The 27992-nt window shown below is 46.8% G+C and overlaps 1 protein-coding gene across 1 annotated transcript in view; it reads right to left on the bottom strand.

Moving 5' to 3' along the window:
* Window positions 1-1299: 1299 nt before the first annotated feature.
* Window positions 1300-27992, bottom strand: part of LOC100010148 (sulfotransferase 1 family member D1-like) — a 28709-nt gene continuing 2016 nt past the window's right edge. The window contains exons 2-8 of the mRNA XM_007495506.3: window positions 15524-15678; window positions 12861-12986; window positions 10531-10628; window positions 8296-8422; window positions 6127-6221; window positions 3397-3577; window positions 1300-1679 (exon numbers count right to left, since the gene is read on the bottom strand). Coding sequence (XP_007495568.1) covers window positions 1567-1679; window positions 3397-3577; window positions 6127-6221; window positions 8296-8422; window positions 10531-10628; window positions 12861-12986; window positions 15524-15668 — 885 coding nt within the window. The 5' untranslated portion in view covers window positions 15669-15678 and the 3' untranslated portion in view covers window positions 1300-1566. The remainder of the gene's footprint in view (window positions 1680-3396; window positions 3578-6126; window positions 6222-8295; window positions 8423-10530; window positions 10629-12860; window positions 12987-15523; window positions 15679-27992) is intronic.

Consider the following 27992-nt stretch of genomic DNA (forward strand, 5'->3'; position numbering starts at 1 on the left):
GAACTTTCTGCTTGTCTGAACCAGCCCAATTGCATGTCTGGAATGCTCCAAACAGAGGTCACAGGTTAAGAGCCCCTCAGAACATGACCCAGAACTAAGGGTTACAAGTCTGGGTCAGAGAGACTTTGATTGGTTCCTGAGATGTGATAGATTAGCCCTCAAGGAAAGGAAGTGATGTGGAGAAAGAGAACTATAATAGTGAGGCTGTGGAGGAGATTGGCTTCTTCTCTGGAGGTCTTTGGCTAAGGGTCTTTCTATGATTTGGTGTTGGTGGCTTGGGTGAAAGATACTCTCATGGGCTGGTAGGATTACAGTGGAAGGCTAGAAAATATTTTTTTATTTCCCTCCCTCCTTATTTCTTTCTTAGACTATATTTATATTAAAATTAAATTGTTAACAGTTACTATCACCCTTGTGATTTAAGGGTTAATTATTTTATTAATGGCAACCACAATAATCCTTTTAAAAAACTAATTATATTTCCAAACCAATTTCTAAATATTATATTTGGCATAATATTAATTTCTAAACATTATAGTAATAGATGATAGAAAAATAATACAGGAAATAAGAAAAATTCAGTTGAGTAGAAGGAATGCAAGGGCACTAGACTTTGCTGAGAGCAAATCCTAGGATATATATATATATATATATATAGGTGACTGACCACCTTGATTGGGAGCTTAGTGGGGCCACATGAGGGAGGAACTCTCTTGTGGTATATATTCTATTTTCTGGTAGCTTCTACTTAAAAAAAAAAAAAGAAAACCTTACCTTCTGTCAAAGAATTCTAAGTATCATTCTGAGGCAAATGAGCAGTAAAAGCTAGGCAATTGAGGGTAAGTGACTTGCCCAGGGTCACACAGCTAGGAAGTGTCTGAGACCAGATTGAATCCAAGATCTCCTTTTTTCAGACCTGGCTCTCTATCAACTGAGCCACCTACTTGCCTCTAGCTCCCACCTTTGACTAATAATCTTTGTTACCAATATATATATTTTAGTTCTACTAGTGACCATGAGCTATCAAACAAAACACAAATAAAATATCAAAACTGTATGATCTTAACATTTTTTTAAACCCTTACCTTCCATCTTAGAATCAATACTGTGTATTGGTTCTAAGGCAGCAGAGTGGTAAGGGCTAGGCAGTGGGGGTCAAGTGACTTGCCCAGGGTCACCCATCTAGGAAGTGTCTGACTTTTTTTAAACCTTCTAAATTTCATTGTTCTTCGATGACGTTCCACTGGTCCAACTCTAGTTCACAACTCTATATAATAAGAAGGCACATAACGGCATGCATTTTAAATTCTTGTGACTCATTTAATGATTTAATTCTTTCAGACAATTCAAACACTTGAGCAGACAATTTATCAGGAAATTGGGTACAACCTGGCTGGATAGAAAGGCTTAGGACTTCTTGCTGCATCATACGTATTTACGTCTATCACTAATGACCAAGCGAGGCAACTATAGTCACTTGTAGCCTATAGGAATTTTCAGTAGGTATCTGATCCATGTTTTTCCCCTGCAAAGCATCTCAGCTGTGCGCAGGGAGGGAGAAATTCCTCAGATCTCTGTTCGAAACTTCAGTGTAGTTCCTTCCATTTGCTTTGCATAATGTTTTTCGAATATGTCATTCTGGGCCACAGTGAACTGATTCTTCCAGTCACCTGAAACGCCTGGCAAGAAAAGGACAGTCATTTACTCACAGCCCCTAAAATCATGTTAGCCTGCCGTCTCCAAACCTTGCATTAAGATTTCAGGGTTTTGTCCTTGTCGGCCGTCTCGCGTTTTTAGCCCCTCCAGGTGTGAAATTCCCGGGCCTTTTCCAACATTTTGTGAGGAATGAAAAGCTCCTGGGCCACCCAGGAAAAGGCTCTGGGATTCAAACTCTAAAGAGTTGCATTTGCTTGCTAATTCGATTGAACCCAGCTTCGACATGAAAATTCAAGAAGAGCGCACCCAGATCTCTCCGGATGAAAGGAGATGCGAGGTGCCCTCCGGAATACCCGGTTACTCAACAGCTCTTAGAGAAGCTCTTCATCTGGCCTTCTTGCTTATATACTCCTAGATGGCACCGTGAATTGGTAGCAGAATCGTATTTAATACTTTACCTCTACTAGTGGTCACCAATGATACAGGACGTCTCCAGAGCCCTAAATGAATGGGTAACCGATTGTGTAATAATATTGAGCACATGATGACCTTTTGTACTTTACGTTTTACTAGCTTAAAACTTCACTGTGACCTTCAGAACACCTTATATAGGACTTTGAGGTTTAAAAAATAACTTTCACAAGTGCTGTTCAGTCATTTCAGTTGGACCCAAGTCTTCATGACTCTCGTTAGCGATGTCTTGGCAATGATATTGGAGTGGTTTGCCATTTCCTTTTCCAGCTCATTTTACAGATGGGGAAATTGAGGCAAACAGGGTAAGAGATTTTGCTCATGGTTGGGAAACTAGCTAATAAATGTCTGAGGCCAGATTTGAACTCAGGAAGATGAGGCCTGGCATTGTATCCATTGTGCACTTTGATGCCCTGTCCAACCATCCATGTGGCCATAACTTTTACTCAAAGTAAGCTAAGTATATGAGACAGACTTCTAGAACTCGAAGGGAATTTGGTGATCATCTAGTCTAATCCATTCATTTTCTTAAAAAGGAAATTGAGGCCAGAGTTCTTGAATGGCTCAGGGAAGTACACACATCCAAGCTATCCTCACTCCAGGGGCTACCACATTTACTGATAGCTTCCTGACAATTAACAAAGACTTGTGAGGAAACCCAGGTCATTCTAATTGCACAAGGTGTCTTGGTTCAGTAAAGGAGCCCAGGGAAGACATTGGATACAGTGGTTTAGGATGCTGAAGGAAAGTTCTCACCTAAAGATGTTCCATCTGGTTCATTTATAGCAATAAAAAGGTATGATAGAATATTACTTTGAAGTTTTATTTTCCATTTCCTCCTCTCCTTGTTGCTTTTCTAAACTGCTGGTAGGATAGGTAAGTGGTGCAGTAGATAGAGTGCTGGGGATGGAGTCAGAAAGATTTGAATTCAAATCTGGCCTCAGACACTTCTTAGATGTGTGACCCTGGCCAAGTTACTTAATCCTATTTGCCTCAGTTTCCTCATCTGTAAAATGAGCTGGAAAAGGAAATGGCAAACTACTCCACTATCTTGCCAAGAAAAGCCCAAATGGGGTCAAGAAGTGTATGACATAACTGAAAAACAATAAGAAATTACTCATGGTTACTATTTCCCTTCCAGACTCCTGCCACTATTAGACCATTTAGTCTAATGGAATTTGGGGGATGGATTGGATGAACTTTCTGATCTCTTTCACCCTCCAAATTCCACTTGACTTTTTAATATGAACACTCAGTAAGATTTCTCACCCTTTCTCATAAAGGGAGACACATTGTGGTCCATTTCTTTTTCTGTCATCATGGTATAATTGGCTGTTGGGTTTTGTTTCATGATCTTGAAGGAGGTGTGATGGAGGATTTTATTCACAATCTCTTCCGGCAAATCCTTTTCCAGGAATTTCAGTATTTTTAGTAGTTCACGTTTTGGGTCCTAGAGAATCACAGAATTGCAGAATTTTAAAGTTCGAAGGTATTTCAGTGGCCATGTAGTTCCGTTCATCTATGGAAGAAATTCCCCATCATAACAAAACAAACACATAGTCATGTAGTGTGTGCTTGCAGACCTCCAAGGCAGGGCACCCACCACCTTTTATGGCAGCTCATTCTACTTTGGGACAGCTCTCGCCATTGGGGAGTGTTTCTCTGTCATGAAACAGAAATTATTCTCTTGATGACCTCTACCCATTGTTTCTGTTTGTGCTTTCTTGGACCAAAGAGAACAAGTGAAATCCCTCTTCCATATGTCAAACCTTTAAATACTTGAAGGCAGCTCCCAAGTGACCCCAAATCTTTCTTCTCTGATCTATCTTGTTCCATTAATGGTTCTAATAGTATGGGCTCAAGGCCCGTTACTACCTTGGGTACTTACTCTGGATATTTTCCAGTTGATCAAAATCCTTCTGACATGGTAGAACCTAAACTAAGCACAATATTGTACACGATGTCTGGTGGGGGCAGAGTCCACTTGCACTAACGCTTCCTTATTCCTAAAAGCTATGCTCCTCTGATAGTATTGGCTTTTGGGGATGCCCCCTAACCGCTGACCCACCTTGACCTGGTGGTCTACTCGAATCCTCAGGCTTTCTTATCTATAAAGCTAAATTGTTTCTAACTATGCCGCTTCCATTTTAGAAGTTGATGTTTTTGTATTCAAGCATAAGCCTGGACTTTTATCCAGATAGGATTTCATTTTGTCAGAAGCTCTAGTCTATAAAGACCTTTTAGAGTCCTGCCTTTGCTGTCCAGTATGTCAGCTATCTCTCTCAACTCAGAGGCGCCTTCAGGTTGTCTGAGCATGCTATCTGTGCCTTTATCTGAGACAGTGATAAAACTGTCAAGTAGCACAGGGAGAAGCAAAGATCTAAGGGACAACCCACTGGAGCCCTCCTGGCCGTGGACATGGGATCATTCACAGTGTGAAGATGAAATTAATTCTCCCCTGCCCATTTTTAGATTTAGTAACCAACAGCCCATACACCCCAGTCACACTTGGGTGGGGGAGGTCTGTGACCCCCATGTGCAATAGTGGGTGACGAATCAGAATCAACTGACTGCTCCCTGGGCAGTCCTAAACAAAGCCTTTGCTGTAATTGGTGCATGTCAAATGGAAGAAAGTCACAGGAAGTGATGAAATAAGGAATGATCTTTAAAAATGCCAAGAACTTCCTGTGAACTCTCTCTTCGGTCTTTCATCTTCGACTTGACTTTGGAGGAGTTCGGCTTCCCTTTGGACTGACACGTGGTGAGCGAAGGGCTGACTAGCTTCAGGAGAGGCCTACACTCTTGAGAGAGGCTCCCTGCATCCCCAAGTCCTTGACTCAAGGCCGAGGTCCCTCTGGCTAAGGACTAATTAACCCTGCCCTGGCTTGAGCCAGGGGTGGAGCAAAATACTTAGTGTGTAGGCTAGATATCTTACCCTATTCTCTCTCTGATTTTTCTTACTTTTACTCTTTCTATATTTTATAAATAAATTATTAAAAGAAATCTCTTTGGAATTAATTAGACTCCTGGCAACCCTGTTCTTAAACAATCCAGTCCTTTTATAAAACCCCTCACACTTCTACCCCTTACAACAGTAACCCTTTGAGTCTAGCCATCCAACCACTTCTGGATCCATTTAATTGCATTCTTGTACCTAATTCACCTCTCTTCATCTTCTACACAAGAATGGTATGAGATGCTTTGTTAGAAAAAGAGAGTGACTAGAGGACAGTCATATTTGAATTACTAGAATTACTGGAATTGTAGCAGTCCACCCATAGCTATGGGCAAGGGAAACAGTTAATATGTACAGAGTGGCTTAGAAGAGAGCATGTTCAGTCTTGAGCATGCTCAGTCTTGCCCATGGCTGGGAAAGCCTCTGACCCTTGACCCCAGCTTCCCCCAGGTTAGGCGGGAAAACAGGTTTCTTTGTGCTCACCTGGCTAAGAGAAACCACACCTATGCCTTGTCATTAACCAATGAGGATCATCCCTATGTATCGTGTATATTTGCATATCAAAGACATTAAAAGCAGCTACAGCAATCTCTGCCCTTCTCTTCTCTCTCTTCCTCACTTGGATCTCAGCTCTCTCACTGATGTCTGTCCTTGCTGATTCCTTTCCTTCTCTACCTCTCCCACCTAGAACCTGGCCTTCGGCCAGGCACTTTCTTTTCTCTATCATCTCTCTGACCTGTGTGGTATTAAATTTGGATCACTGGACGGGTACAAGCCTTCTGAGTAGTCCACTGATCGGAGTTTTGCTGTGGCTCCTTGATAATTAATAAGGCCTGGATTTCTGACTCATTCCTGCCACCTCATATCTCTAACTTGGCTCCGCCACCCCCCTCGCGGCATCCAGAACTTCTATCCTTCCTCCATCTTCCTACTTTGAGGCTTCTCGCTGGATTGAGGAAACTTCAGGAATGAAGAGAGTCTCAAAGGCAGAAGGGGGGTGGGTAGAGTTTTATTCATGTGAAAGAGAGATCTCTTTTTCTTACCTCCTTCATATCTTCATAGAAGAGATAGAGGATACGGTAGTCCTTCTTCTTCTCCCACCAGCCCTTCACGTGGTCATACCAGGACCCAAAACTCACTAAATTACAAAAGACATGAAGACATTTAGTGAAAAAAGAGGGAAGATCACTAAAAACTCCCAGATTTCTTGTTAATGTCAGCATCATCTTATTCATTTTAATTCAAGAAGCATTTATTAAGTGGTGACTTTGTTGAAAACACTACTAGTTTTAGAGTTACCCAGGAAAAAATAACAGGGAACCCATAGTCAAGGAACTACCTTCTGCTGTCATGATACAATATTCATCACCTGTTGAGTAGCTATAAAATCAAGATACTATGTTTGGGGAATTAAACAATACATTATAAAAAATAAAGACTCTGCTCAAGGGGATTACAATCTACATGGGATGACAGGTGGTCTACCAAAAAAAGATAAGGAATATTGCAAAGTGAGGAAGTAGAAGTGCTAACTGTCTTGGGGAAACAATAGGTAAAATGGAAATTCAGAGAAGGGAGAGATCTTGCTAAAGTAGGGATGACCATGGTTCTGAAATCAAAGGACCTGAGTTCAAATCCTGCCTCTGCCTTTTGGCTATTTCAGACAAGTCAATTGCCTCTCTGAAACCCATTTTCTTTATCTTTAAAATGGAAAAGTTGGACTGGAATGTCCTTCATGGTCCTTTCCAGCACTGGATTTGTGAGCCTATACAAGAGAAAAAGATTTAAGCTGGGTCTTGGAAGACAAGTAGGACTTGAATGCTAAAAGAAGATGGGGAAGGGCATGTTAGACAGGCATCATGAGCAAAGGTAAAAAGATAGAAATGCCCAAGACAGGTTTGGGAGGAAATTAGTACATTTTTGATGGAGAAAAAGATCTGAAGGAGAGTTACAGAAGTTAAGGTTGGAGAACTAGTCTAGGGCAGGTTGTGTGATGCCTTGGCCCATATTAGGGAAGACTATCTTCTGGACTGACAACCAGAGGCAAGGTACAGGGCTTGTTCACCTTGAATCAACCAAAGCCATCACATGAGAGTGAGATCTCATTGGGATGTGTCTTGATTGAGTCCCCTAGAATTCCGGTTTGGAGGTAATTTCTTCCTTTCACCCAGAATCCTTAGGGCACAATCTACCCCTCACTCAGTGGCTTTGAGTGATTCAGAGAGCTGTAGAGACTTGGTTCCCATCTGCTCTGATTGTGTGATTCAATCAAAAAGGCCAGCTGATTACTTTAAGTGGGTAAGCTAGTCAATGTAGTCCCCCCCTTACTCCAGAGGAAGCAATTTCCACTTCCTTCTGTGGGACGGGAGATTTTAAACAAGAGGAAAATGTGCAACATGTGGTTGGATGGGAGAAGATGAAGATTGGAGACAGGAAGACAAGTTGGAAATCTTTTAGGCATAAGATGAGAGCCAAGACTAGGGTAATGAGAATGAATTTCAGCAAGGAATCCTGAGAAATTATGATCTATCATTTCTGGTTCTTTGTAATACCTGCTCTAGCAGAGGGGATACCATAAAATGGTAGGTTTATTTTTTATCCTGTTCACCTGTTTTTTACTCTTCCTTCGTTTTTATTTAATAATCATCATCATCATAATCATGATGGCTTTTATATAGATTTTTTTTAACCCTTACCTTCTGTCTTGGAATCAGTACTGTGCATTGGTTCCAAGGCAGAAGAGTGGTAAGGGTTAGGCAATGGGGGTCAAGTGACTTGCCCAGGGTCACACAGCTGGGAAGTGTCTGAGGCTAGATTGGACCCCAGTCTCCTATCTGTAGGTCTGATTCTCAATCCACTGAGTTACCCAGCTGCCCCCTTATATGGAGTTTTAAAGTTAGCTTTTTAAATTTGCACAAAAAACTCTGGAAGTTAGTTTTACAGATGAGGAAACTGAGGCTGAGAGAGATGAAGTAACCTCTTAAGGTTACACCATGTGTGAGTAGGGATTTGAATTTGTCTTCCTAACTCCAGAGCCAGCATTCTATTGTTGGGTAAGAGAAGAGGAAGTAGAGAAAGGTATCTTAATCAGTACTTATTTAACATTTATTGATTGACGGTGAGCTCTAGGTCCCCTTATTCAATCCCTCCAGCATGTATTAAGCACTCATTGTGTGTTCTAGCACCTCTGGGACTCCACTGAATCATCTCACCCTTTCCAGCCATGAACTTCTCCAGAAACTCTTCCCAGGTACCAGGTTCTGGGTGCATCTTGGCCATCTTGTAGAAATAATAGTAGGAGACAGCCACATCTTTAGCATTGCGTGCCACATAGATCATCTGTGGGAAGAGACAGGAAATTGGAAGGGTTTCATTGCCATTCTTTTAAGAGAAGACAATGAAGGGGCCCCAGGGACATCCACTTATACTATGGGCCCAGATGTTCCCTGTCCTCCTTGGGGCCTGGGCCTTCCCACGTGTCCCAGCTGCGCCTTAAGCACGCCATGGAGGGGAGAGGGCACCACATTCATGGCCCTGCTGAAACCGGCTCACACGGGCTCAGTGTAATCATTTGCACCTTAAATATGGGCAAAAGCTCCACGCCAGGGCTTGATGCTTTTGTTTCTGTTGATCGTCCACCCTTAAAAGAGCTGTGGAGAAAGTGTTAATGATCTAGACTAAACTTGGAAGAGTATCAGCCAACTGACATTTGCTTTTTCTGGGCCCACGATGGTCAAACAGTCACCGGCACCCCCTGCATGTATGTCTTCTAACAGATCACTGGAAGAAATGATTCCATCAGAAACACAAACCCTGCTATGATGAAATCCCAGGGGACCAAATTAAAATGGAAGCCAATGGAGCCAAAACCTTCCATCGGAATCTTTTTCTGCATTTCGTTTTGGTGGGAAAGAAGCCGATGCCAAGAAAGTCGGCCGAATGCCGGGGCATCGGCTAAAAAACGGAACAGAATACTTTGGGCGTGTGTCCCCAGCTGGAGACGTCAGAGGTAAGACGGTTTTGGAAGAGGAGGGGATGAAGCGGCTCCTGAAGTCCCTTCCAACCCTGCGTGTCTGAGGTTCCCGGCCAATCCATTTCTCCTGCTACAGGGGAGCTCGGCTTCAGAGCCGGGAGCCTGCTCGGGTCCTCGGAATAGGAAGCGCTTTGTTTTCCCCTTCCGTGCCACTTTCCCCAAAGAATGGAAGCAGGGCGGCTTCGTTTCTGATTCTGCACGCTTGGCATAATGCCCGGCACGTGGGAGGCGCTCCCTGACGGGGGCGTACTGAGTTTCGACTTTTCGTGGCCGGATTGATAAAGGCGTAGTGGCCAATCCGACGAGGCGTCCCCTTGGATCCAGTCATGCCTCGGCGAGGCCTGTGTCCCAAAGAGATTGAAAGGGGGAGAGAAGACCTGTTTGTCCAGAAATGGTCATAGCAGGGCTCTTTGCGGTGGCAGAGAAACCGAGGGCTATCCCTCCCCTGGCGGCCGTGAGGGGATACGGTGGGGCTGTAAGGAAGGAGGGACGCAGAGATTCCGCAGAGCGCTGGCCTGATGCAGGCGAGAGGAGTGGCAGCAGGAGAGCCCCGACAACGAGCCCCGTACACTGTGCACAGCAGGATCGCCCGGGGCGGACTCGCCTCCTCTCAGCAATGCCTGGATCCGGGCAGTTCTGAGGGACTGAGAGAGTGCCGCCCACCTCCAGATGGCGTTCGAATGCACACCAGTCACGAGTGGGGCAGCGAGGCAGCCTTCCCGACAGAGGCAGTCCTTGGAGAGAGCCTCGAGCGGAGAGAGGTGAGGAGGGGCCACGACAGCCCTAGAAGGGCTAGAATGGAGACTGCCTGCGTGCCTAGTAAGGCAAAGAAGCAGTCTCTGGAGCCTACGGTGTGCTGTGCCAAGTGACGTACACACATTTTTACCTGATCCTCACACCGACTCTGCAAAGGAGGAGGATTGCTATTATTAGTATAATAAATTAGCTGTAATTTATCTGGAGGCCAGCAGCGTTTAGTGACTTGTCCAGGGTCACACAGCTTCCGACCAGCTCTTGCTGGAGTTCATTTCTTTTGGCTCCAAGGCCGGGACAGCTCAGCTCAGGATGCCGGGCACACGGCGGGACTTCCAGGAGTGCTTGTCCACTCGATGGGCCAGCTTTTCCCGCAGCATGGCACTGCCAGGTTGTGCCACATGTCTATATGTCGCAATGCGGTGTGAGGGGGGAGGCGGCCCAGCACAGAAACACTAGACCTGGAGCTAGGAAGAGCCGAGTTCAGATCCAGCCTGGGCAAGGCAGTGTCTGCCTCAGTTTGGTACTTATTACACCTGCCTCCCAGGGCCGCTGTGAGGACAAATGAGCCCATACTTGTAAATGAGCCGTCGAGTGCTGTCCAGAACGGTGGCCTCTTTCCAAGCTCCGTCCCTCTGACTCTGCCTGCGCAATTGCTTACCTTACAGTCATTCTTCCACAGAGATGTCGGAAGGAGCTCCACAGGCAGGTGGGTCTTTACCAGTCGGGGGGACTTCATGGCCTCCAGCTGCTTGATGCCTGGAAATGGCCAAGAAGCGAGCCAGATTAGCGCCCTGGGACCAGCCATCACTAAGGATAAAGTGAGCCGAATTCCAGGGCAGCACGGATGGCTCCCTCTCCCAGGCTCGAGACCAGTTCATGGCCCAGGGCGGAACTCGGAGCTAAGATCCTGCCGCCGACCAGCTGAAGCTGACCCCCCCAGACTCCCCGGAGGGTTCTGGGCCCCTGCCTCCCTCGGGGCGCAGTGACTGGGATTGGCTGGCCCACCCAGGAGCCTTTCTTTTCTTTCTTCTTTTTAAAAAAATTATTTATTTACTGAATTCACTTAGCCGATTTCTCCCCGTTACATGACCCGTGTTCTTCCCCACCTCCCGTAGCCAACACCGCGTTTCCGTGGGTCATTGATTCAGACCTATTTCGCAGGAGCTTTTTTGCACAAAGCTGACGGTGGTGCCGTGCTGGGACCAAACCTGTCCCGAGACCCGCGGCGGAGCCCCGGAAAGGTGTCTCACCTTTGGCAGAGACTGAGGAAATGAGCCTCATGGTGCCAGGACGGGCTAGAGAGCCAGCCTTGGGGGCAGGAAGCGCTGGAGGGCGGGGTTCAAGTACCTACCTACAAAGCCCCGGTCACCATGGGCACGTCCTTTCACTTGGCCGTGCTCCAGGCAAATGCCGGAGTCTTCTAAGCTCAGACGTGGTGGTTGTTCAGTGGCGTCTGAGTCTCTGTGGCCCATTGGGGGTTTCTTGGCAGAGATACCCTCTCCTGCTCGTTTGACCCATGAGGGAACAGAGGCCCACAGAGCCGAGTGACTTGGGCGGTCGCCTAGCTGGTAAGAGTCTGAGGCCGGGTTTGAACTCAAGAAGATGCCCAGCACTTGATCCAGTGTGCCACCAGCTGTTTAGACTCAGAGCTACCTTACAGGAAGGAGGAAGGAAGCTCTGTGCTCAGCTCTTTACAGACAGCAATGCTCCGGGGGAGGGGCTGCTACCATACAGTTGAGGAAACTGAGGCAGGCACAGGTTAAGTGACTTGCCAATAGCACATAGCTAATAAGTGTCCGAGGCTGGACTTAAACTCGGGTCTTCCTGACCCAAGGCTGGCTCACGGGACTCAGTGCCAGTGGGTGAGCTAACTCCATCTCTGCAGTATCAGAATCCCTACATAAGTGGCCCGTTCTCCTTGGGCTCTAGAGTATTTATTCAGCTCTTTTTTCTGGAGAATGCCTGTACCCTTGAGGACATGATATGTTTCCCCAAGAAATACTTAATCCCTATTGAAAACAGCTACCATTTGGTAGTTTGAGGGCACCCTGATGGACTCCCTTTTGCAGATGGAGAAACTGAGGAATGGATTGCGGTGAAGAACATGAAAACGTGTTTACATCTCTCTAAGCCGTTGAAGTTCTTACCTCACCCCAACCCAATCCTATAACGGTGTGGCATTAAGCTTGTCCTGCTCTGGCTGAGGAAACAGGGTCTGGTGGTGGAATGAGTTCCTTTTGGTTCCACAACTAAAACAAGCCAGACCGTGACCCATATGGAACCAGGTGTCAAGACAAGATTCGAACCCAGGGCTCCGAATGCTAAGCTGGTGCCCAATCCAATAGGGCAGGAAGTATCATTTAGACAGGGTAGGGGTGGCCATCGAGTGCTCTAAGGAGTACCAAGTCCTCCACATGCTCGACCTCATGGGATCCTCCCTCCCCCTGTGAGACAGGTGGCACTATTGTCCCCACTTTATAGATGGGAAAACTGGAGCTGAGAGCTAGGAGGAGGGAGTTGGGACATGCCTGAGGCAGACCTCGCACTCCCTAGGTCCAGCGCTTTCGCCTTTCATAGCATCAGGAAAGTGGTGAGAGCCTTAAGCGGGAATGGTGGGACCAGGGTCTGAGAAGGGTCTGTTGAGACACACACCCTTGTTTTGCCTGGAGGCCTTCTAGGACAAACTGGCGGAATTGGGGTTAGATCTGCCTTTTGGATCAATGCTCCAGCGTTCTAGATCTCCGCTTAGGGTTGTCGCCTTTCTTGGCCAGCAGTTTCCTCTTCCTGCCCCACTGAACCCCTGAGAGGCTACAGACCAAGGAAGAGATAATGGAGGAGGCGATGAACTCGTTGTTGGCTCACGTGGTATTCGGTGAGCCTTTTGTACTTTTTAGAACTTTTCTTCCCCCACCCCCACCCCCACCCCCACCCCCACCCCCATAGCTTTTCCCAGCATCTGCTCTAAAGAGGGTGGTTCATGGGAAATACCATTTGTGTATCCGGGCATGATCAGTTCCATGAAAGGCACACGATTGAATATGGCATCCCGTTTACATTTCTCAGCATCCCCATTGTTATAAATCAGATCCAAGATTTCACTGACCCAAGTGGTACCTGAAAAAGTACATTATTCAAGTCAATTAAGTTAAGAAAAAAGACCTCTATTTTAGTCTTAAGGCAGCATGGATATTTAAAAAAACAACCCATTTTCATCCAAGGAAATTGAAGACAATTAAATGACTCCTTGGACAGAGGGCTGGTCCTTGAGGCAGGAGGACCTGAGTTCAAATCCAGCCCAGGACACCTTGGGTGAGTCATTTAACCTCTGTTTGCCTCAATTCCCTAATTTCTAAAATTGGGATTATAATAGAACCCATCTCCCAGGGTTCTTGTCAAGATAAAATAAGGTAAAACTAAAGTGCTTAACATAGTGCTGGGTATAGAGCAAGTCCTATATAAATGTTAGCTATTATTATTCTGTGGGAAATGGATGCTAGAGTTTAGGGGAAAATGAAAAAAGTGGGAAAGAAGGGGATCTCCGTAGCAGATCTTAACTTATACCAACAGAAATAATTGAAATGTTTGGGTTCTGGTTTAGAGGGAAAAAGGTATATTTGTGGAAGACATTAGATTTACAAATTAGGAAAGCAAATGAACATTGTAACCTAACCTAGTATTTGATAAACCCAAAGAGGAATCACTAGTATCTGACAAAAATTGGACAGGGAAAACTGGGCAGCTATCTGGAGGAAATTAGATCCAGAACAGTATCTTGCACCATATACCAAGATAAGCTCCAACTGGACCTATGCCTGAGACATAAAAGGGTGCAGAATAAATGATTTGAGGAGTAACATTACGGGAAACATAAAAATTCATCATTAAGAATTTAAGTGATGCTTAGGAGCCAGACACTTGGGAATTCTTACTCCCAAAGAGCTTCCATTCTAACAGTGTTATGGAGAAAAGCAAAGAGTCTCTTAGGGAGTGTTTTGGATTACAACAGCATTTGTGAAGCACTTTGAGGTTTGTAAATGCTTTACAACCAATTTCTCAGGGATATCCTCATAACAACCCAGGGAAGGTGGGCTCTACTCTGGAGGGGAAGCCCCTCTGTGCCCCCAAACCTAAAGTTTTGTAATCAAGTGAAATATGATCTAAGTGGACCTCAAGGGGAAAGAAATGTGGCAAAGGGACGTGGCAGCTGGGGGAAAGGAGATAAGAAAGGGGGGAAAGTGCCTCCCGTCTAGTTGGCACAAACCACGTCCTTCTTCCCATTCAGAGAAGAGATATGCCTTCTGGTAGCCCTCCAAATAGTACAGATTCACCTTCACAGTCCCTCCCACCCACCTTTCCACCAAGCCCAGGGCTGGGACAGTTGTTCCCTTGCCACCTGCACAGGATTGGGTATGTTTGTCCATAAAACAAAAACAATTGGATTATTGAATTAAGCCGGATTAATCGTGTATTTGGACAACAGTGCATGAAAGCAAGCACCTCCTGCTTCAGGCTCAGTATAACACATGAATTTGGGACAATGTCCCATGACGGAAAAGAAAAAAATAGCGAGATGTCGACTTTTAGAGTTCACCGGGAGATGAGAGTATAAACTCTTTAAATGGGTGGAGGATCTAACCGGGGTGTGTGTGTACTGCCAGAGGGCCCAACGAGCTTATCAAGACCATGATGTTTTTCACGAAAAATTAATTCTTTTATTTTGTACGCATAGAAGAATGTTAAATTCTAGAGTCGATCGGATATTTCATATTGACCAGTGGTTGTGGGAAGGTTGGCTGAAAGTCAGTAGAGAAGGAGATCTTCAAGGCTGGGAAGCCTTGGTTTAGAACACTAAACATTATTTCCGAGGATATTTTGTAGTAGAATTAAAACAGAGCTGGCGTCCTAAGGATGCTTCTTGGCATGCACCTGGGGAAAAGTTGTCAGCCTTGTTTGGGGAAATCTTTGGAGGAGGTTCATGAGGATTCTATTATGTATGAAAAGGTAAAATCACAACAATCTCCATTTTAGATGAGGATAACACTCATAGGGTTTCAACCAGACCTAAGATGAAAAAGATGACCGTGTGGCAAGAATGATCAATATATTGGGGACCTACTCATTGTATTGGGCATATAAATATAACAGTGAAATAGCCCTTGTTCCCAAGGAATCTACATTCAGACAAAGGGGTCGTAGGGGCTAGTGTGCTACATCTGAAGACCTGAGTTCCAATCTAACCTCAAAGCCTTAATAGCTCTAAGAAGGAATGGGAGGGAAGGAAACCCTCTGCTACGTGCTTTACGATTATTATGTCATTTTATCCTCTCGGACACCTTGGGAGGTGGTGCTATTATGATCTCCATTTTATAGATGAGGAAACTGAGGCTGACAGGGGTTTAACAGGAACTCCATTTTAATCTGGTGCCCACCCAACTCTGTAGAGTTATGGGCTATTTTCGTCCGATGGCTGCATGTTTGACTTCTCTGATGCAAAGCCCTGAAGATGTGAAGTCATTGGCCCAGCATGCCATAGCTGGCAAAGGACCAAAATGGACTCGAGCCTAGATCTTTGTGACCTGGAGGCTGGCTCTCCATGCACAGCACCACCTTGTCTCTGCTTGTAATTGTCTTAGCCCAGTGCCTGAACTCACCAGATTTGGGATAAGTGGAGATGAGAAGGTCGTCCGGTCGGGCCTCAAATCCTTCCACCTGGGACCATTCTTCTGCGATGGTCCAAAAGAGGGGCACTCCATGGACATCCACTAATTCCTGCCGGAACATCTCTTTGTTGTCCATTTGGAAGAGCCTGGATTTAACACAAACACATGGAAGCCCTCACCAAACATTGGAAGAACGGATGGAATCTTCATTTTAACTCTCACCAATGGGGCCATCGTTTACTTATTTATTTTTTTTGGCCAAGTAAAAGCCTAAACTATGCATGGTTGTGCCCTATTATATAACACAGCTATTCAGGCAGCAGTACGGAGCCACAGAGAGTAAAATTCCCATCTCGCGCGATTACTGAGAAGATGATTGTTCTGACTTCCAACACTACCCTTGCAGGTACTGAAGGTCTGGAAGAGCTCCCAGAGTCTCAAATGGACAGAGGGCTTCCAAGATCTTCAGTGTTTTCTTCCTTTTCTTTGTATCCCCAGTACTGACCACAGTACCTGACTGAGTAACATTGCCTAATACAGCGGTTATTATTTTTTTTACTTACCTTTCTCTTCTGTCTTTGAATCAATACTGTGTGTTGGTTCCAAGGCAGAAGAGCAGTTAAGGGCTGGGCAATGGGGGTTAAGGGACTTGTTTGGGATGACAAAGCTAAAAAGTGCCTGAGGTCAGATTTGAACCCAAGACCTCCCATCTCAAGGTGTGGCTCCCAACTCACTGAACAACCTGTCACACAGAGCAATTTTAAAGGTTAAGTAAGCAACTTTTGTACCATATCTCCTTTGCAAACGTGGAAGTTCAGATACTCTGACATGGATGAGTTGTGGTTTAAATAGTTCATTTAGAATTCGTGAAAATTGCGTAACACTAGACTGAGTGGTTCGGTTTTTCCTTTGGGACATTCAAGCCTATTTTATCAGCCTTAGAAATGAAACTCTTTTCTCTTAATCTGATCACGGAGTTAGAATCTGAGTTCAAAGTTCTCAACAAGAAAAACAAAAGTGAACAAAAGCAAGGATTTGAAAGAAAGAACCCAGTCAGCTCTCAATGATCAAAGCATCTTGTGTGGCCCAAGTTTTAGCTTGGGCTCAAACGGTAATAAACCAATTAATCAGCACGTGTATGCAGTCAGCTGGGTCCTGAGGAGCGTGAATCATGAACTCTGTCCAGTAGGCACGTTTCTTGAATTCCCACTGCCTGGTGCAAATGGGCTAGAACCAGTGAGGACAGCATTTGACATCATTATAGCTTCGAGCGCTGTGAATGTGAAATGTAAACGTGTGCCCACTCGTTATTCACGCTAACCCAGGTGTGGATGGGACAGCAGTTGCAATATGTATTGACCGAATGATTAACTGGTCAGCTTTTCCCTCCATAATTATTATCTTAGGGAGCATTCTTGCAGATATCATCCTGTTGTCAGTGCTAAATTTGTTGTATTTTGGAATTCTGTTTAGTGGTTTGATGTATGGTGGAAAAACCACCTCTAAACTTCTCTCTATGCCCAACACTAAATCACTTTGCAAAACACTTAATAATAGACATCATGGCACGGTGGAAAAAATATCGACTTTGGAACTAGAGGACCTGGGAGCAAATCTTGCCTATGAAATGAACTCGCTATATGGCATTGGATAAGTCACTTCGCTTCTGTATGCCTTGGTTTCCTCATCTATAAAAGGAGAGAATTACTTTCCTTGATGTCCAGATGAATTTTGTTATTTTTTTATAAAATATTAATAAAATGATTTTTGACAGTTTGATTGTTATTGTACCGAATAAGTGAATTAATTTAGGTAGAATGGTCATTTTGTCAGTATTAGCTCTGACTTTATTTGTGTGAAAAGCATTTTGTAATTTGTGTTCAAATAATTCCTCTATTTTTCTTGGCAAGTAGATTGGTAGATTCTCAAGGATTTCAGATTGTCTAGAGTTATCTTAAATAAAATTTCTCTTTCTCTTTTTGCTCCTGGACTTTGTTGGAAATATATAGAAATGCCGATGATTCCGGTGGGTTTATTTTGTATCCTGCAGCTTTGCTAAAGTTAATGATTTCAACTAGATTTTAGATGATTATGTAGCATTCTCTAAGTAGACCATCAGATCATTTGCAAAGAGGGATAGTTTAGTTTCCTCATTGCCTTTTCAACACCTCCAACTTATTTTTCTTCACAACATTAAATGATAATGATGATAACGGGCATCTTCTTGGGAAGGCTTTTAGTTTCTCTCCATTGCGGATGACACTTGCTAATGGCTTTGGAATAGATAACGACTTCTCAGGTTAAGGAAGGCCCATCGGTTCCCGTTTTTAATGGGATCGGGCGCTGTATTTTGCCAAAGGATGTTTCTGCTTACTGAGATAATCGTATGGTTTCTATTAGTTTGATCACTGATGGGGTCACTTATTCTGATTGTTGGTTTTCATATTGCGCCAGCCTTGCATTCCTGGTATAAGTCCCACCTGGTCAGGGTGGATAATCCTCGTGGTAACTTGCTGTAGGCTCTTTGCTAGCGCTTCATTTAAGATTTTTGCATCAATGTTCATTCAAGAAATTGCTCTGTAATTCTCTTTCTCTGTTTTTGCTCTTCCTGGCTTAGGTATCAGCATCATATTTGTGCTGCAAAAAGAATTTGGTACAATTCCTTCTCTGCCTATTCTGCCAAACAGTCTGTGCAATATTGGGATTAATTGTTCTTTGATAGAATTTGCGTGCGAATCCCTCTGGCCCTGGGACTTTTTCTGGGGATGTTTGTTCATTGATGGCTTGTTCAATTTCTCGTTCTGAAAAAGAATCATTTAAAGTATTGTATTTCCTCTTTCCTTAATCTGGGCAATTCACATTTTTGTAACTATGCACCCATTTCACCTAGATTGTCAGATTTATTGCCACACAATTGGGCAAAATAGCTAAAGGAGGGAATTAAATGAGACTGTCTTTTCTATGGCTCTGTGGCTAGCAATAGAGATTAAGGATGGGAAAAACAAAGCCATTTTTCATGAAACTGAAAACTGTCAAAGCATTACTGAAGTCAGCAGCAAATAAGGTCATTTATTATAAATATAACTAGGAGGAAGTAGAAATAGAATTGGGCAGTTGGGTGATAGAGCACCAGGCCTAGAGTCAAGAAGACCAGAATTAAAATCTGGCCTCAGACACTTGCCAGTTGTGGGACCCTGGCAAGCCATTTAACCTTGTTTGCCTCAGTTTCCTCATCTGTAAAATGAGTTGGAGAAAGAAAAGGCAAATCATTCCAGCATCTCTTCCAAGAAAAACGCAAATGGGATCCCAAAGAGTTGGACATGACTGAAAAACGACTGAACAAGACGAAAGGGAATCACCCCAAAAGGAATGTCCTGGTGCAGTTATGTCCTAGGTCACCCTATATGCCGCTCAGAAGGCAATCTTTCCTCCCTCCTTGGCCTTTCTGATTTGGACTTGTGGAGGATCCTGACTAGTGTCTGCTGGAATAAACAGAGAAGGTTTGGGGACTTTCTCAAATGCTTCCTGGTCCAACAGCTATCTAGAGCCCTGCCTGTCTTTCTATAGAGCTTGTCTCTGAGGTACTGAATACAACCGAGGACAACACAAGTTGTTCTGGGCTGAATCTGACTCAAATGGTTTCAATTTAGGGCTTCTTGTTTGCTTGGTTTAAAAAAAACCCAAACCCTTGACCTCCATCTTGGAATCGCCCCTGATGCTCTTACACCAGTCACCTGGAAGGGGCGTTGTGAAGTCCTGAAGTTGGTCTTAACACCTTTCCAGGAAAATGGAGAACAAGCTGTGCGGGGGCTGGGAACTAAGATATGGTTCCCACCGTAGCAGCTCATCCCGGCCCTTCATCCCTGTCAAGGCCTCTTGAGACGCAAGACTGAATTCCGAGGCCCTGAAGACTGGTTTCCTTCCACGCCCTTGAGCATAAGGTAAGCCTGGACCCCTTCCTTGGGGCTGGAAGGCCCCTGATCTGCTCTTTCCCCAGACTGCCTCCTGTTCTGGGCCCTTGGGACCTCTCCCCTCTTATGACTGCGGACTCAGTGGCGGGTGGGGCTGGGCTTTGCCTTTCTGAGCCCAGTTCTGCGCGGGGACATCACTCGTGTCTTCCGTCGGCGCACTATTGCTTGCACAGAGGGTTCGGGTATCCCAAACCTATTCATATCTAAAAATTGGGCCCCTCCCCGGCCAGGCTATTCTTGGGTGCTCACTGGAGGCTGGTCCCCGCTTTCTGCTGCCCATGTGTAGGCTCACCTTTCCTTCCCAGACACACAATAGTGAAATCGGTGTCAGGGCCCCGGAGCGCCTGCCATGCCCTGTTCTGCCATGTCTTGCCAACAGTAAGGTATGGACCCGATTGTCCCAGTGGGTCGGTAGCTGCATAGGCTGTGTGTAAACTTGCCTCGTATTCAGTTGGGTCCCATCTCCTTAGCGCCCAGGATCTTTGGGGCCATTTTCTGTAGAACGAGCACATCCACTTGCCCTGTCTGGTTGTCTGAGACTGCTAAGTGATCTTAGAAAAGCCACCTAAGGGCACGTCTCTTCTTAAACGTCTTCATCAAGAGAACTCCCTCCGTCCTGACGAGTTTCTTCTTCTCTCCTGCGGAGGCTCGCGCCCCTTCCTGGTGCTTCGCACCGCTGTCACAGCACGTGCCCCCTAGGAGGGCGCCACCCATTTCCTACAATTCAGCTTTCCAGGGTCAGGGTCCTCCGGCCATCAGGGCCCCTCCCACCTGGCACACCAGTCATTCCCTAGTTTTATCATAGTTCTGGGTAAGCCACCATAAGAGAGGAGCTGGAAGAGCTCTTTGGGCGAATGCTACAAAATGATCCACAAGGTAGGTTGCCCTAACCAGTGTCACTAGGCAAGCATTTAGGTACTAGCAGAGAAGGTAAAGCTGAGGGGAGATCCATGAACTCATGCAACGACATTGGCCAAACAGCCGACAAACATTCACTTGGTGTTTGTTGACAAGTCCATGAGGACACCGTAGGCCCACTGAGGCAAGAGCAGCCAGAACAGACATATTTACAGATCTGCCCCAGGCGCTGGCAAGGACCGGCCTTGAAGTGGCAGGTCTAACACATCATTAACTGGCTAAGGATATCCTGACCAAGTTAGCACTAGCCTTGAGCTCTACCTCGGGACACGACGACCTCCTACTGATCTCCTACATCCCGGAGCCATCCTGTTCCCAGGAAATTCCTGTGTCACAGACAACACAGCGAAGAGCATCTTTGAAGGTTGGTGTGACGAATGACCGCATGCTCATTAGGGCGGAGCACCTGCTTTAATTGGTCTGTGCTCGTAATCGGCACCAACGACTGTATACTTCTGATATGAACCCTTCTTACGGACACGCTGTGTTTTGTCCATAGAATATAGGACAGTGTAAATACTGGGCTCGAGGGCCCAAGAAAGGGAGCTCTGTGATTGCCCTCCACGAGTTCCCTTGGGCTCCCACGCCTCTCTGTCTCCGTCTCCTTGCTCTCTCCTCTTCCTGTCTCGGTCTCTTTAAGGTAGCAACTCGACACACACACATTCTCTCACTTTGCTGGCCAGAGGCAAGCTGCAACCCGACTCCTCAGCCTGCCAAAGTACAGAACCAGAAACCCCCTGAAACAAGCCCTTTCCTGGCTCATAACAGTTTCTCATGTCCTAAGCAATGGGGATATAAATAAAACACACACACACACATCTATACGCACAAATCTTGTGTTTTACACATATGTACGTGCACGTGTGTATCTGTCTGGCTGGCTTGTGAGGCACGTGCGTATGTCGGTATCTATTTATCTGTAACAAAAGGGAGGTAATTTTAGGGAAGACACTAACGCTGCGGATGGGGGGTCCGATTCCCCGACTGACCCTTCCGGAGCCAACGGGAAGAGGTCCGCGGGGCCCGCCCTTAACAAGCTCGTTATTGTAAGATGTTTGGACCTCCTTGAGCTTCTCCCCTGAACTCCACACCGTAACCGCCATGCCAAATGTCAAATGAGCCTTTCATCAGCTCTCTAAAGCGATTACCGCGGTATTGCCCCGAACACGCTTGAAGAAAGCCCACGTGCCCTGCATCCTCTTTGTGTCCCTGACGACCCGAATCTGCTGCAAGCCCCCCTTTCTAATCGTGGATTCCAGAGCACGCACTTCTCCTCTGGAGGGCTTCTTAAAGACAACAAGGGAACTCCAAAGCCGATTGGGAGCGTTCTGGCCCAACGTCTGCGCCGTGCTCATCATACACTGACAACGCTCCTGGCAGACTATAGAAAACCAGGTTCCCCAGTGGAGGTCTCTGAGGATCTATGGTGGCACCCAACTCCACGTGGTTTTATTCTACACTGGACTCTGGAGGAGTAGGTGAGGGAACGATCATCCATAGACTCTTGGACGGTTTGCCTTCATCCTACTGAGAAAAACGCACAGTACGACTCTACAAGAGTATTGTTACCCACAAGCATGTATCAAGGGCTTGCTGGGGGCAAAAGCACTGTGCTGGGTGGCAGACACAAAGAGCTTGTGGTCAAGTTGTTAAGAGCTAGGGTGAATGTCTCAAAAGAGACATCCAGCGCCAATGGGGCTTACTCGGTGCTGAGCTCTAGATCACAGCTAGTAGCACTGTTAATAACCAATAGAACCCTCCTCATTGGAAAGAAGATCTTCACACTCTTTAGATCACTTTCCAAATGTCGTCTCATTTGGTTCTCACACCACACCTTTTGGGGGCAGAAAGGGAAAATATTGTCATCCTTTCGGTTCCAATTTCGTTAAGTTGTTTCAGCCATGCCTGACTCCCCTTGGGGTTTCTTGCAAAGATACTGGAGTGGCTTGCCATTTCCTTCTCCATCTCACTTGACAGATGAGGAAACTGGGGCAAGCAGAGTGAAATGACTTGCCCAGGGTCCCACAACTAGTGTCCGAAGCCAGATTTGAACCGAGGAAGATGAGTTTTCCTGACTTCAGGCCTGGCACTCTATCCACTAAGCCACCTAACTGCCCCTTGCCCTTAAATTCTATTTAATAGTCAGTTCCAATGAATGGCATGGAACATTAAGTGTTAAAGATGCTTATAGCAACAAGAGACTACTATGAATTTAGCACAGGGATTGAGAGGATAGAATTTGATTAGGTGGGGGCAGCTGGGTGGCTCAGTGGCTTGAGACCCAAGCCTAGAGACAGGAGGTCCTAGGTTCAAATGTGGCCTCAGCCACTTCCCAGCTGTGTGACCCTGGGTAAGTCACTTGACCCCCATGGCCTAGCCCTGACCACTCTTCTGCCTTGGAGCCAATGCATAGTATTGACTCCAAGATGGAAGGTAAGGGTTTAAAAAAAAAAAAGAATTTGATTAGGTTTGGAAGAAGGAGTAGGACTTCTCCAGAGACAAGTGGGTAGAAGCCAGGAAAGCATTCCAGAAAAGAAGAATCGTAGGCGCTCAGATTACCTTTGGTTCCTTGACTAAGACACTGAAATACTTTTTAAAAATTTAGATTGTCATCATAAAAACATCATGAGATTACAGATTAAAAATTACTCATTAAATTAATTTAGAATATTTTCCCATGGTTACAAGATTCATGTTCTTTCCCTCCCGTCTTCCCTCCCCCCTCCAGTAGCCAACAAGCAATTCCTCTTCTATTTCCATATTATTGACATTTGCACTAGGATGATCCTTTAGAGTCTGCATCCCCAGTCATATCCCCATCGACCCAGGTGATCAAGCAGTCGTTTTACTTCTGTGTTTCTGCTCCTAAAATTCTTTCTCTGGGTGTGAGTAATGTTCTTTCCTGTGAAATTAGAGACGTCGTAGGAATTTGTTGCATCGGATATGATGCATATTGTGGAAGAATACATGGATTTCAAGTGATCCATTGAAGTTGCCTTTTTAGTTTTTAAATTTTAATTTAAGTGTATGTTAATTTTATTTTGTGTAATTATCTTTCTTCCGCCTATCCTGATTGCTTTGCTTGTTTATAAGAGGCGAGACTGTCTTCTTTTGCCCTGTCCCTGAGGACCTCAGTTGCCTGTTATTTATCCTATTTAATATGTGGAGACGACCCAGTGATGGATGAGCTTATGTAAAAGAAATGTTCTTTCTTGATATCTGTACTTGGATATTCATGAATCTACTTAGTTGTTCCAGTCTACGGCAGAAACTAAGCAGGATTTACAGATCGCCTCTCTGTGGACACTAATCAGATTTGCATTGAGTCCCTTCCTGTCCTGTCTTCTTGGAACCAAAGACTTTCCGGAAACTATCTAGTCTCAGCAGATGCCAACTGCACCTACCTTCAGACTTCAGAGAGAGTCGGAGCCAAGAGCATTCAATTGTCTGCCCTGAGTACCTTGCAGACGCCCCGTCAGGGAACCCTGCAGCCCAGCGAGTGAGCTCCCATCCCAGGGAAGCTGCCAACAATTTCCACTGGGCCCCTGCGGGCGGTTTACATCGGTAACCAAGGACTCGGGTGCAATTTCCTCCAGAGAATAGTCCGAATCCTTTGCAAAACAACCAGTCCCTAGCGAGGTGTGATTAACCCTTATCAGTAATGTGAAATTCTGTTGCCCCTCAATACAGTAAGATAAAGCCAGTCCTTATTCACAGGGTTAATTCATGCCTAACTTTAAATCTTATCCATGATTGTTGTTAATAATTAATTAAAATAATGATGTACATTGGAAAAATAACCCTTAGTACTCTTCAGAGCACTTGTAGAAATATGAGCTCAGGGGGCGGCTGCGTGGCTCAGTGGATGGAGAGCCAGGCCCAGAGAGGGAGGTCCTGGGTTCCAATGTGGCCTCAGACACGTCCCAGCTGGGTGACCCTGGGCAAGTCACTTGACCCCCATGGCCTAGCCCTGACCCCTCTGCTGCCTTGGAGCCAATGCATAGTACTGACTCTAAGGTGAGGGTTTAAAAAAAAGAAACATGAGCTCATTTGATTCTCATAATAAGCCCTTGGAGATAAGAAAGGAAAATGTTGTCATCTTTTAATAGATAGAGAGTCGACTCCATATAAGAAAACCATAGAATTTTATGGCTGGAAAGGAACTCAGAAGCTGTCCGGTGTGCGCTGCGCGGCTGAGGGCTATGCTGTACCTCCATTCATTCCAGCAGATGCCCAAATGAAGTTCAGGCTCAGATTCTTCTCATTGCGCCTGGAGGCAGCTCCTTCGATTTGGGGAGCGGCCTTCGGGGCAGGAATGTCTTCCTTCCGCCCATCGAGCGTCTGGCCCTGGAGGACAGCCCTCTCCTGCCCTCGCTGGGCCTCCTTTCCCCGCTCCCACCCATCGCACTGCATTTATTGTGGCTATATTGTATTTATGGCAGTTCAGCTTTCTTCTCCCAACCCAGCACAAACCCTGCCATGAGAGACTCTCTCCTCCACGTGTCTGCATCCCCAAGTTTAGCACAGGGACGGTCCTTAATATCTACCAGCCATTTCCTGTTGTAGAGTGATAAAGGTTTGCAAAGTGACTGACAGATATTTCCTCAGTCGATCTTCACAATAACGGGCATGTTTAGCCCCATTTTCAATAGCTCTGTGACCTTGGACAAATCATTTACCGCTCTCAGCCTCAGTGTCCTCCTCTGCAAAACGAGGAGCGCTCCCCGGGGCTGCTGGGAGGACACAAGGACGGCATTTAAAAGGCCATCTGAGTGCGGTTGCTGACAGTCACTCAGGCAGCAAAGGAGGCGTCCAGCTGTTCCAATTCCGAATTCAGGGCCGTCCGTGTCTAGGCGGCTCTCGGGTCCGGGGGGTTCTCTGACGATTCACGCAATGTGTGCGGGCACTAGGATTGCAGCGGCTCCGGAGGCGCCCGCCAGGGAAGAGGTAAGCAGCCTTGGGACTCCGTCTTCCCCCGAGTGTGCTGTTCCCATAGATACCGTCAGCCCTTCCAGCTCCTGCTGACGCCACAGACCCACAGCTTCTCCTCGTCTCCCCAGGGCTGCTTTGGGGCACGTGCTGAATTAGGGGAGAGCGCGACACCCCCCAAACAGTGCGCGTGCGCGCGCGCGCCTCCCTTATTGGCTTTTCCGTACCTAGAAGCGCATTGATTTCATTTCTCTTCAGCTGGGACTTGCTTTGATCAGTTTCTTTTGAAAGTCTCACAGTCAGATGTTTAGCGTAATGACTGGCACTTTAGTAGGCGCTTAATAGACGGTGACTGATTTGATGGGCAGTGAGGAAATAGGAGCTTTTTAGAAACTCTTACTTTCCAGTTTGGAATTAATGCTGTATGTTGCTTCCGAGGCAGAAGAACATTAAGGGCCGGGCAATGGGGCTTCAGTGGTTTATCCCGGGTCCAGCTAAGAAGTGCCTGAGGCCAGATCCAAATCCAGGACCACCTGCCTGGAAGCCTGGCTCGCCATCCACTGAGCCACCTAGCGCCCCCCCCCCCCCCCCCCCGGCCAATTCTTGCTTATGGGGTATCTGGAATTTTCTAGATTAATTTAAACCAATTCTTCCATCTTTTATTATACATAAAGCAAATAGTAAATACTTTCCCTCCCTCCCTCCCTCTCTCTCCCCCCTCTCCCTCCCCCTCTCTCTCCCTCCCTCCCTCCCTCTCTCCCTCCCTCTCTCTCTCCTTCCCTCTCTCTCCCTCTCCTTCTCTTCCCCTCCCTCTCTCCCTCTCCTTCTCTCCCTCTCCCTGTCTCTCCCTGTCTCTCCCCCTCTCTCTCCCTCCCCCCCCCTCTCTTTCTCTCCCCCCCCCCTCTCTCATTTCTCCTTGAACAAAAATGGTAGCTTTTGCAGGAGCCGATGCTAGGAATAGCACAAGGTGGAACCGGCAAGCTCAGGCCTGATTCCTGCCTCCCATCTCCAATGTGCCTCTTGCACAGGCATTGAAATCTAGCTACAAAAGAAAGGCACAAAAGCCACCAATGGCCCATGACAGACATTTCTTGATGACGTCATAGAGGATTACGGCGATGAGGGCCTGCTTAGAAGCCAAGCATAACTGAGACAGGCCCCTAAACTTCAGAGAGCAGACCCCTGCCCCAAATAAAGCTCCCTCAGAGAATTCAAAACACCCCGAATGTCCCCCCTGCCCCCGCCCCAAGCCCCTCTCTCAGCCTCCCAAGCAAAGACACTGGCTCTGTAGAACACTTTCTGGAAACTCCTCCAGGAAGGCCAGAGACAAGGCTGGTGCTCCTGGGGGCAGCTGGGAAAAAGCTCCTGCCACTGTGGTCCTCTTGCCCCATTTACACTGGGACCAGGAGAGGCTCTTTCTGATCCTACCCGCCCCCCCAATGCCTGGAAGATGGGAGGAGACCATGTCGGGGAAGTGTGAGCACAGGGCTAAGCAGGAAACCAGGGGAACGCTGGCTGCTCGGAACCGATTCCTGCAGGCTTCCTGGGCAGGGCATGCGCCCGGTCCAGTCAGCTGGCATGCAATTCGCCAGCCTGTCGGCGCGCTTGCCAGGCCTTCCCACCCCAGAAAGACCCAGGAGCTGAGCAAGATCAGACAGGGCCGCAGGAGCCTTGGGCGGAATCTGTTTCTGGACTAAGGCAAGTGTTCGGGACTCGACTTGCCCCTGGACGGGCCACTTGTAAGGAGCCTCCTGCGCCTGGAGTCCAAGGCTTGGCAGGGCCACGGGCCCTCCGGACTCCGCCCAAAGAGCTTGTTCGAGGCCCGGAGCGAGGCTCTCCCGCCCGCTTGCCACCACGCTCTCTCGGCCCCACTGCTTACATGTGTGCCCAGCCCAGACCGGCAGCCCCCCCGGGGACTTTCTGCCCACAAACAGAAAAGGGGGCGGAGCTCTCTGCCGCCCCGCCCCCTTCTCCTCTCCCAAAGGGAGCGGATTGGAGAAGCCAAGCCGGCGCCCCCCAAGAGCGGTACCCCCCAGGGTCAGACCCACTCTCACAGGACCCGACAAACACTGCGTGACCCACCCCAGCGCCGTTACAGTGAGGAGTCACGCCCGACCTGGGTCAGTGGGGCACAACTCCCCTGCCTCTGAAGGGCATCCCCTCAATGAACTGGCCCCTGGATTTCCAGCAGCCCTCCTGAGGCTGGCTGCGTTCTTGCTCCTGGGCCCCAACCAGGCGGTCCTTGGTGGTCTCTGACAAAGCCCTCACCTTCCACCCTAGAATCCATCCTGGGTACTGGCTCCAAGGCAGAAGGGTGGTCAGGGCGAGGCCAGGGGGGTCAAGGGAGTGGCCCAGGGTCACCGAGCTGGGCAGTGTCTGAGGCCAGATCTGAACCCAGGACCTCCCGCCTCTAGGCCTGGCTCTCCATCCACTGAGCCAGCCAGCTGCCCCCCAAGTGTCTAGAATTTTATAGGATATACTGAAAAAAGGTAGCAGAGGAAGAAGAAGAATATTTCCAGACGTCCAATTCCATTCTCATCACTGAAAACCATCGGAGCTTGTTAAAAACTAGAAGCCTCGTGGAAGGAGAGAGGAATTAAGCTGAAGCAAAGGAGAAAGGAAGCACAGAGCCGGGGGGTGTC

Source organism: Monodelphis domestica, chromosome 6 (genome assembly GCF_027887165.1).
Source record: "Monodelphis domestica isolate mMonDom1 chromosome 6, mMonDom1.pri, whole genome shotgun sequence".
In the NCBI taxonomy this organism is placed as follows: domain Eukaryota; kingdom Metazoa; phylum Chordata; class Mammalia; order Didelphimorphia; family Didelphidae; genus Monodelphis; species Monodelphis domestica.